At 43.0% G+C, this 11,279-nt stretch overlaps 1 protein-coding gene across 1 annotated transcript; it reads left to right on the top strand.

The window, feature by feature from the left end:
* The first annotated feature begins 3,675 nt into the window (after positions 1-3,675).
* On the top strand, positions 3,676-10,875 carry PROCA1 (protein interacting with cyclin A1). The gene is made up of 3 exons (XM_030222136.1): positions 3,676-3,881; positions 9,354-9,488; positions 10,551-10,875. Exons 1-3 carry the CDS (start codon positions 3,676-3,678, stop codon positions 10,873-10,875), a joined length of 666 nt encoding a protein of 221 aa, XP_030077996.1.
* Positions 10,876-11,279: the final 404 nt, after the last annotated feature.

The following is an 11,279-nucleotide window of genomic DNA, read 5'->3' on the forward strand; positions in this document are numbered from 1 at the left end:
TAGGACTGATGCAAGTCAAGCAGTTATCCAATGGGGCTCCTCCCTATAAGGCTCAAGGTGTCCATGAGGCAAGGATGAAAGCAGTCTGTGAGGAAAGAGCCTCAGTGCAATACAAGAGCTGCCTCAGCAAAAAAGGAAACTTTCATTCAGCAATGTGATTGCATATCTCACAGCTTTTCCATAATCCCTAACTAGAACTCTCAGGGCACCTTAATACAACTTTGATTATTGTGCTTAAATAAAAGACTCCTTTATTGTAAATTCCTCTGGATCAGAATGTAAAAACAGGTCATTCCTCTGTCTCTAGGGGAGTACACTGACACAAAGGGCATCTCTCTGAAATCAAAAGGCAAAGCAAAACAGAGAGAGAGAAGGAACAATGCTGAGGAATCCAAAAGAAAATTCAGTCCTATAGGTTGTAACATATCCCACTACTGAGCAACAGGGTGCAAAGCCTTCCTTCTTTCAGCCCTCCCCCACCCCATCACGAGGGGTATTTTCAAAGTAACCAGCAGTCAAAGGACCTGGACCCAGTTAAAATGTTCAGTCATTAATGCTGTGCTTACTAGAGGCTAAAAGGAATTATTCCTTTTCTTTTGAGTCTATGTTACCCTAGTTTATTGAAGTAGTCCAGATATTACAATGTTGTTTCTCTTGATGTTTTAATACCCAAAGAAGCATTTTATAGTAGCAGCCACAGCAATTGGAGGAAGATTGAAAATGTTACTAATTCTTGTTTCAACAGGCAAAGAACTGCTAGTGGTGTGTTTTGTCCGATGCATTATGTTGACTGCAATGGTTTGTCTTTTTATGTTTTGGGGATTGTGCATGTAAATTTACCTGCCGAGTACCACGGATAGAGCAAGCTATAAATATTTTAATAGATAAATGATAAACTATTTTTGTTGAAACAGCCTTTTACTTTTTCTTACGTAGGGCTGGGTTGAGTGAGGAGAGGGGAAGATAAATACAGCAATTGTTTAGAGCCAGTTCATCACAGCAGACTCCAATGCTGAACCTAAATAATGCCACTAAGACAGAGCTTCAAGATACTTGGCAACGTTAGCCCTCATCTTCGTTTCTGCCTTGGACCCCAGTGTGTCTAATCCTAGCGCTGTTCCTAAGCGTAGGATCCTGAGATTCCTGGCAGCTGCTTCCCTCCTTTCCTTCCTCCTGATGCTTCTGTGCAGGGAGGCATTATACTAATGAAAAACTGGGGAAGAGTACAGCATCCAGAAACAGCCAGTACTTGGACCAATTAAAATCAGATGGGTCAATATTCAAAGTGATTTAACTGGCCACAAATGGCTCCTGGCTGGTTAAGTTGCCTGTTTGGGGCTAATCACTAATTTTCAGTAGGACTTAACCAGTTAGTGCTACTGAAAATAACTGGTTAGCACCAAACTGCAAATCAGCTATTTTGGTGGTGTTCCAGGGGCAGAGTCAGCACCGCCCAGTTAAGTGCTGATATTTAACATTTAACCAGCCAGGTTAACCACATAAATGGGACAGTATAAACACTGTTCCCTCTAAGCAGTGCAGCCAGTGGGGCGTGGTGTTTCAATATCATGTTTTTAATTAGTGGATGCAGGTTCCCTGGAGTCCTGCAGAGCTTGCCTGTCCCTCTCTGTTGAAAATGTGACAGAGAAACAGCATTACCCCCCCCCCCCCCCCACCTTGCAGGACTGTAGGTAGAAGTTCAGTTCAGGGTACATCAAAAGGCTGTCCTATCTTTATGCAGTAACCCATAGCAGGTTAAGTGCTGAATATTTTATTTATCACATTTATACCCCACATTTTCCCACTTAATTGCAGGCTCAATGTGGCTTACACAGTACCGTAGAGGTAAGCTCCAGACCAGTAGAATACAAATACAAAATGGAGTAGTTATCACATAAGAATCAAGTGTATCAAGCAGCTATACATTAGCCAGCTCTGCAAAACTGGATATTCAATGCTGAAACCCAGAAAGGGATGAGCATTGATTATCAGGAAATAATACTGGTGGTGGTCAGCAAAATGCTAAGTGTCACTAGCTGAATATCACAACCTCTAAGTGATCTAAATCCTGAATTAGTCCATTGGCCCAGGAGCATCGGGCTGCCGAGCTATTGCCCAATGCTTTCGGGCCATTTCTTAAAGAGGCTAGCAACTTTAAAAATAAAACAGGCTCCTGCACCTCCCCCAATAGAAATCCCCTGTTGTGCCCCCCAATAGGGTACTCTACCAGTCCAGGAATGAACAATGACAAAAATAAAGCAAAACAAACACACATACACAAACTAGGACATTCTTTCCTCTAGCTAAATGCGTTTCCCAATTTTGTATCCAAAAGAAAAAAAAGTTTAGTTCACCTTGAGGGTCAGCACTCAAGAAAAGGTTCTGGGTAGAGTTGCAGATAATATGCTGAAATCTTCTGCTCAGCTCAGTGTGCAGTGGCGGCCAAAAAAAGCAAACAGGATGCTAAGAACAATTAGGAAAGAGATACTGAATAAGACAGAAAATACTATAATGCCTTTGTATTGCTCCATGGCACATCCACACCTTGGTTCAGTTCTGGTCACCGTATCTCAAAAAAGATACAGCAGAATTAGAAAAGATTCAAAGAAGTGACAAAAAGGTTAAAGGGGATGGAATTCTTCTTGTATGAGGAAAGGCTAAAGAGGTTAGGTCTCCTCAGCTTGGGAAAGAGACAGATTGAGGTCTACAAAATCCTGAGAGATGTAGAATGAGTAGAAGTAAATTGATTTTTTTTTTTTACTTGTTCCAAAAGTACCAAGACTAGGGGACACTCGAGGAAGTTACATTGAAATACTTTAAAAACAAATAGAAGGAAATATTTTTTCACTCAATGAATAGTTAAGCTCTGGAACTGTTTGCCAGAGGATGTGGTAACAGTGGTTAGTGTATCTAGGTTTAAAAAAAAAGGTTTGGACAAATTCCTGGAGGAAAAGACCATAGCCTGCTATTGAGACAGACATGGGAAGCAACTGCTTGCCCTAGGATTTGTAGTATGTAGTGTTACCACGATTTGGGTTTCTGCCAGGTACTTGTGACTTGGCTTGCCTACTGTTTGGAAAACAGGATACTGGGCTAGATGGACCATTGGTCTGAGCCAGTATGGCTACTCTTATGTTTGTATGTAGAATCATAACTGACCCAATGTTCCAACATGGTCTTAGGGGCATTCCTTTCTCTGAACCAGCAAACTGACCCAGTACTACTGCATGGTGTTAATGGCATTTTTGCCACAGTTTGCTTATCCAGTGTTCCAGTTACTATTAGGGACATTCTTCCCTTTGAGCTCCCAATATGGTGTTGACCGGTAGTCCTCCCCGGGACCTACTGCTGACTCAATGTCCCAGCATAGTACTAGAATACACGCCTGAGCTACTACTGACCCAATGTTTCAGTACGGTATTACAATTTTTTTAAAAATCCCAAAGCCAACACTGCACAAATATCCGATCCCAGCAAATCAAACTGTAAGGAGTGTGTGTATGTAAGAGAGAGCTGAGTGGGTGGCAAAGGGGAGGGCAAAATAGAAATCAGATGTTAATGTAAATGACTATAAACCCTTCCCCTTAAAAACCATTTGTGTTAATCTCAGGCCACCATTGGCAGGGCTTTATAAATCCAGCTCTAAACTCTCAAATGGGCTGCTGTCTCTGAGCCATGGTGCTGAAACCAGCTCTACTCATATTTTGGGGCATCTTCCTGCTCTGCCTCTTCTGGCCCGCAGCCCGGCAGCTGGACACAGAGACCAGGCTGAATGGCTGGGAATGCTCCCTGAGCTCATTTCTGCCCACCCCCACTCAGCAAGTGTCCGATGGTCAGGAGCTGGTGACCCTGACCCTGGATGGTGGTAGGCAGCTCCTAGCGTGAACCATGGTGCGGCAGCAGCAGCAAGTCAGCTCCTTCATGCAGCAATGCAGGCGGGGTTTGCACGGTCAGACCCCTGCAGGATTGGCAGTGGACCGTGAGCATCAAGGGTCGCTGGGGTTAGCCGAGGCCAGGCGTGTCTGCCGGCGCTAAGTGGGAAAGATGCTGGGACGCGACTGGCAAAAGCTGAAGACCGGACCGCTGAGAAGCCGTACCGCTCCAGCAGTGGCTTCACCTACCCGGGGACACTGTGGTGTGGGGCCCGGCACAACGCCGATACTTACGAGGAGCTGGGTAAGAACCCTTCTTGCTCTGATTTACTTCCTACCAGGAAATGGAGTACGACCATCCTTAATGGGAGAAATGAACAAACTGGGGCGACACCACTCGCTCGCTTTGAGGGTGAAGACGCTCTTCTGTGGTGGCCCCACCCTGTCTGACGTCACTAATTCCCTTCCCTCCATCTGATCTGACCCATGCCAGGATGGGGTAGCCCTGTTTGCCCACTGGTCTGGCCAGGCTGCAAGGGTGTAAAGCAAACCATTCCACCCTCACCCCCCAACTACGATTTTCATAATTAAACTCAGTAATTATTATCATGCCCAACACCATACCATGTCCCCCAGAATGTTCCTGTAAAAATGCATAAGTGAACATCATGGGGGTCAATATTCAGCTGCCACCCCAATAAAGGTAAGCGGATGACTTATCTGCTTATTTTTATGCTGGATGATTCAGTAAGGCTGCCAACTGAATCCTGATTCACAGGACAGGGTGGATCCAGTCCTGGATTTACCAGAGTGCATGCAGGGAGAAATCAGAACGACAAGCCTCTGCATGGACCAGTTTAAACCCAGGACTGGATCAACCCTGACCTGCGAATCTGGATCCAGTTGGCAGCCTTAATTTTCATTAGTCATATTCCTTTAGATAGAAACACTACCTATAGGGTTCTAAATTTAAACAGGAAAGTTGGGACAGCTGTTTATATGGTTCTGCTTAAATGGATAAACTTAACAGGGTAACAGCTGATAATCACCATTCTTAAGTTGAAACTCCACCCCCAGAACACATCCATTTCCTCTCTCTTCTAAATGGGTAACTTTTGGACGAACATTGGGGTAATTTTATATCTGCACAAATAACCTTGGAAAATTTAATGTGCATGTATTGGTTGGTTGATATGCACATATTTTGTGAGTGTATTTTATACCTTTCTGGACAATCCATACACGTGCAGAGTAGAGGTGCCACCTGGTTGATGATATCTGTTCATAGAGGGGTTCCGCAGGGCTGGCTTGTCAGCTTTGCTTTTTAATGTTTATTTAGCCTCTATTGGGAAAGCTGTTTATATGCTAACAATGTCCAGTTCTTGTGTGAGAGAAATTGGGAAATGGATGAAGCTGAATGGACTTGCCCCCTGCGTCGCTCCAGGGGCAGTGACGTAAGAGATGGGAGGAGCCTGCAGAGCCAGCAGCCAATGCCTCAAGGCTGCCTGCGGAGGTGCCACGCTTTTTTTTTTCAGCTTTTTTTGTCATTAGTGCTCAGCTCAGTCAGCTGAGCGCTGCTTCTTTTTGTAGCGCCGGCCCTGTTGCTCAATAGGAAAAGCAGCAGTGGCCGGTAATGGGAGCTAGGGCTGGCGCTGGTGGGCCGGAATCGGGAGAGGGAAAAAGCAGATGGAAGGATGGGGAGAGAAAGAGGGAAAAAGCAGATGAGTCTTCTAAGGTCCTTTCAAGGAGTATCACTATCGGTACCCTAATCAAAAGAAATGTATGATTTGATACCCACCAGCGAGCCTTCTCAGGAGTAGCCCCACACTCTGGAACTTACTCCCCGAGGGGCTACATCTAATTTGAGACTACATCTACTTCAGGAAGCAGGTGAAAGCCTGGCTCTTCTCACAAGTCTTTAATACATGTGATGACTGACTACACATTCGCTCTACACCTGAACTAGCTTGCTGCATACCCTGTAACTTAGACCAGTTCCTCATAATCTTGTTTAACTGTACAAAGATTTTGCCTTGAGTTTAGCCACTCATCTATTTATTCCAATTGACTCTGTACTATCCATCTTATCCCCATCTATATATCTGCACCTGGCCCCTCAGCTACATAGAAAACCACTAGCTTCGTATCTATGCTATTTGAATGTTCTGTTGCATTGCTTATTAGGTGCTGCATTGGTATTTTTCTGACATCATATTATATTATTATTTATTTATTATTTATTCATTTCAACATTATTATACAAGAAACACCTTGTTGGGAAAAGCATCTGTTAATTAAATAATAATCAGATTTAGAATAACCAAATCAGGAAAATACATCATAGGTAATTTGACACTCAAGTTCATAATTTGAGATCCAAGAATTCGGAAATCACAGGGAGAAAAAAAACGCAAGGAAAATAACACATAAAGTGCTACTAGGATAATGCTATCTCTGGTAAGTGGAGTTAATATCTTAAACTTTAGCACGTTTCCTTTTTCGCCGAGTTGACTAGCGCAGAAACATGAGCAGGTTCTGTAAATACATATTTTTTCCCCTCAAGCCTCACTATGCACTTGCAGGGGTATCTTAAAAAGAAGGTACTTCAGGCTTAAGGATTAGGAATTGTTTCCTCCGTCATCTAGTCTCTTTAGAGACATTAGGAAAAAGTAATATTTTAAACCCTAAAAAAGGTTTATCCTTATTTCGAAAAAACAGGCAGAAGATCCAATCCTTATCAGGCAATAATGCAACCGTCGCCACCAAAGTGGCGGCAGCTGCTACTTCAGAGTCAGAAGTTTCAAGCAAAAGAGAAAAATCTATAGGTTGATCATTTATTGGCTTCATGACCTTCCCTGGAATGTAATAAGCATAAGAAAATGGTGGCAGATTTTGATCCGGTATGTTCAAATTATCACGCAAATAGTGTTTTAACATTTCGAGAGGAGCAACACTTGACACACGGGGTAAATTAACAAATCTCAGGTTGTGATTTTTTGTATAAATTATCAAACAGTTCCATTCTCTGCCTGAGATTCGTCAAGTCCTTTACCATCATTGGTTGCAATGTTTCTAATTTCACAAGTCTTTGATCCATTTTATCCATCTTAATTTCCAAAGTCTAAATTTCTTCCTCTCTCTTTTGAGAAGCAAGTTCCAAAGATTTTACTCTCGGTACAACTTCATTATTCTGATTAATAAATGTTTGCCCCAGGGTGGACATGAGGTCCCATAATGCGTCCAATGTTACTTCCTTTGGTTTAGCTACTAGCGCCATAGGAAGTTCGTACCTTAGCAGGGTCTGTTCATGATTCCCGCTTCGTCCCTCAGCTCCTCTCCCCACATTCCGTGGCGACACCTCGGGTAAACTGCCCTCCATTCCCTCCATAGCTCTTACAGGATTCTCCAACTGACGTTCTTCTGGGTCCTTAACTCCCACTTGGGGCGACCCTGTCGGTTCCAACAGGAAGGAACTAGCGCCAATCGGTTGAGGAGGTGGACTGCGCATAGCAGGGCTTAAAGTTGTTTCCAAACCGGGGGAAGCTGAAGTCTCCCAATTGCCAGCATTCCCTACCGGAGGCGTTCCGCCAAATTGATCCACTCCCAGTGGACGCACATATCAATCAATTGGACCAGGTAACGGGGAAGACAGTGGGGAGGCTCTGGCCATTATCTTCCCTCTACGTTAGGCATTGATCATATTATTTGAATATTTGTTCATGCTATTATGGTATTGTTTGTATTCTACTGACATATTTCCAAGTTTACTTCATTTATTATATTTAGTCATTTTACTATTGTTATTTGTTAACAAAATTGTAAGTTTTATATTAAACTGAACCTACTGTACACCGCCTTGGGTGAATCTGTTCATAAAGGTGGTTAATAAATCCCAATAAATAAGATAAAACTTCTTTGACTAGATGACCAAACAGTTGGATTTAGGGGGAGTGCTAGATGTGGTGTACTTAGATTTTAGTAAAACCTTTGACACAGTTCCACATCGGTAACTGACAAAATGCCCTCAGTTTGGACCGAAAAGTGACTAACTAGTGGAAGGAGACAGAGGATGATGGTAAATGGTGTTCACCCCGAGGAAAAGGATGTTATCAGTAGTGTACCACACAGATCACTCCTTGGCCCAGCTCTTTTTAATATCTTTGCAATATTGTGGTAGGGCTATTGGGTTAAGATAATACAAAAGAATAGAGTAGCCACCCCTGATGATAGCATGAGGAGGGATCTAACAAAGCTACAAGAATGGTCCAGAAATTGGCAACTAAGATTTAATGCTAAAAAAAAATGCAAGGTCATGCACTTGGGCTACAAAAACTCAAGGAAGTAGTACCATTTAGGGGGGGATATACTTCTATGCTCAAAATAAGAGTGGGTCTGAAATGATAGTTTCTAATGACCTGTGGAAAAACATGTAGAAAGGGTGATGACCAAAGCCAGAAGGCTGCAAAGGAAGAGGAATGTCCAGCAGGAAAAAGGAGGCGATAGTGTCTCTATATTAAGTATCTAGTGAGACCCCAGTTAGAATGCTGTGTACAATTCTGGAGACTACACCATCATCAAAAAGATATAAACAGAATGGAGTCAATCCAGAGTGTGGCTTAAAATGGTCAGTGATCTTCGTCAAAAGCATATAAAGACAGACTCGTAGACCTCAACATGTTTACTTTGGAATAAAGAGGAGATATAATTGAAAGACATTTAAATATTTCTGTGGCATAAATGCACAGGAGGCAGGTTTCTTTCAACTGAAAGGAAGCTCTGAAATGTGAGGGCATAAGATGAAATTAAAAGGGGATACACTCAGAAGTAATCTAAGGAAATACTACTTTACTGAAAGGGTGGTGGATGCGTGGAACAACCTCCCAGAAGAGGTAGAGGAGATGGGGACTGTCTGAGTTCAAGAAAGCATGCATGTGAAACCTCTTAGGGGCAGAAAGAGATAGTGGATGATATAGGCAGGGCTGGTGGTTGGGAGGCGGGGATAGTGCTGGGCAGACTTATACGGTCTGTGCCAGAGCCGGTGGTGGGAGGCGGGACTGGTGGTTGGGAGGCGGGGACAGTGCTGGGCAGACTTATACGGTCTGTGCCAGAGCCGGTGGTGGGAGGCGGGGCTGGTGGTTGGGAGGCGGGGATAGTGCTGGACAGACTTATACGGTGTGTGCCCTGAAGAGGACAGGTACAAATCAAAGTAGGGTATACACAAAAAGTAGCCCATATGAGTTTATCTTGTTGGGCAGACTGGATGGACCGTGAAGGTCTTTTTCTGCCATCATCTACTATGTTACTATGTTCTATGGATGGGCCATATGGCCTTTATCTGCCATCATTTTCTGTTTCCATGAAAATTTACCTCATACATTTGGAAGTAAAATTAAAATATACAGAGACCGAAGGTGCCATGGTGTGACTGGTGCTGCCTTTGCAGCTCTAGGTGGCTAATAAGTTTCCTGCTTTTGCTTACAGGCTGAGAAAGTGTCTGAGGAAAGTGAATGACATCTCTTCCAGGGCAGTGGGACAAGCTTTCTTCAATGTTATCCAAGTGCCCTGCTTCCAGTTCCAGTACAAGGACAAGTGTACAGAACGCTACTGGTATGGCTGGTAAGTGCAGAACTAACCATTCTCCAAGTATGGAAATGATAAAACATAAACCAGTGCTCCAGCATTTCAAGTGCTCTTAAATACCTGGCAACTACTGCTGCCCATAGAGTCCTAGCCTCAAGGACAGGAATATAGTTTCTCTTCACAGATGACGTTGCTGTGTCTTCTGGTTTCTCTTCACAGATGTTATAATGTCTTCTGGTTCCTCTCCCCTTCCAAGGTAGAATATAAGAACATAACAATAGCTGTACTGGGTCAGACAGTGGTCCATCTAGCCCAGTATCCAGCTTCCAACAGTGACCAATCCAGCTCACAAGTACTTGGCAGATCCTAAAAAGTAGCAAGATTCCATGCTACCAATCTAGGAGATAAGTAGTGGCTTTCACCATGTCTATCTTAATAGATTATGGACTTTTCCTCCAGAACTTTAACTTTATGAGAACTTTATGGAGTGTCCTCTAATCTTTGTACTTTTTGAAAGCGTAAACAATTGACTTACATTTACCAGTTCTAATCCACTCAGTATTTTGTACACCTCTATCATATTTCCACTTCCCCCCCAAACCATTTCTTCTCCAAGCTGAAAAGCCCTAACCTCTTAAGCTTTCCTTTTATGAGAGGAGTTCCATTCTCTTAATATTTTGGTTGCCCGTCTTTGAACCTTTTCTAATTCCGCTGTATCTTTTTTGAGATATGGCAATAGAAATTGCCCACAAAACTCAAGGTGAGGTTGCACCATGGAGCGATAGAGGCATTATTATATTACTTGTCATATTTTCTATCCCCTCTTAATAATATAAGTGGTTACCTCTCTACTTAGATCTAAATAAGCGGGCAACAAAATCCAAAGCTATTGTTTCATCGGGTTATGGGGTGCTATCCAGGCGTTTCCTTCATTAAAAGAAAGCAGCTCTTTAATAATTACAAGAAGATACCTGCAGATGGTCATGAAGGCATCTGATTGCACTATGCTATTTGTTGTACTTTCTCCTTAGACTTATCCATTATTGTTCTGTGGAGCTTAATACTTATGAATCTGTTTTTCTTTTCTAATTCTGAAAGGTGTAAGAGGTATGATAAAGTGATGCTTGCTGTGCCTCAAGACCCTGAACTCTATGATTTTGGGGGAGATATCATCGATCTTCCAATATCCCAGCAGAAAAATCCAGCACCAGAGAGTATAACTGCATTCCCCCAGCTCATCACAGGAATCCAGGTTCTGATCCCAGCTCCTGAGCAACCCACATTCAGAGAAATCACACAGGCCACAAAAAACCTGCTCAAGCTAATGGTCTCTGTAAGTCCAAGCACATTCACCGATGACAAGAATAAGAAACACACCAAGAAGCTGAGAAAGAATATGGAGAAAAAGAATAGAAAGAACTAGAGCAAGAAAGATCAGAAAAAACACATTCATCCCAAAAGCAAAGACCTCAGTCTAGCACGCCAGATCCTTTCAGGTACTCCTACAGTAATGACATCTAGCAGGCAAATTGGGGGAGAAATTCATAGGAACAGCGAGAGTCAAGAGCTTGGGTCTAGCCTGAACTTGGGAGATGAACATGCTCTGTTCAACGATATACTGAATGATGAACCAAACCAACCACAGATGCTTCTCTCAACAGCTTCAGATACTGCTGCCAAGAGGAACATGACCATGTTATCCACAGCTCAGTCTCTGGAACTGAAGAAGAAAAGGAAGAACAGGAAGAGTGGAAGGAGATAATTGAGAAAGAATACAGAGTCTTCCCTTGGCAATTCCACCCCACAGATCTCTCTTCAGCACGAGTC

Source organism: Microcaecilia unicolor, chromosome 13, assembly GCF_901765095.1.
Source record: "Microcaecilia unicolor chromosome 13, aMicUni1.1, whole genome shotgun sequence".
Classification (NCBI taxonomy): domain Eukaryota; kingdom Metazoa; phylum Chordata; class Amphibia; order Gymnophiona; family Siphonopidae; genus Microcaecilia; species Microcaecilia unicolor.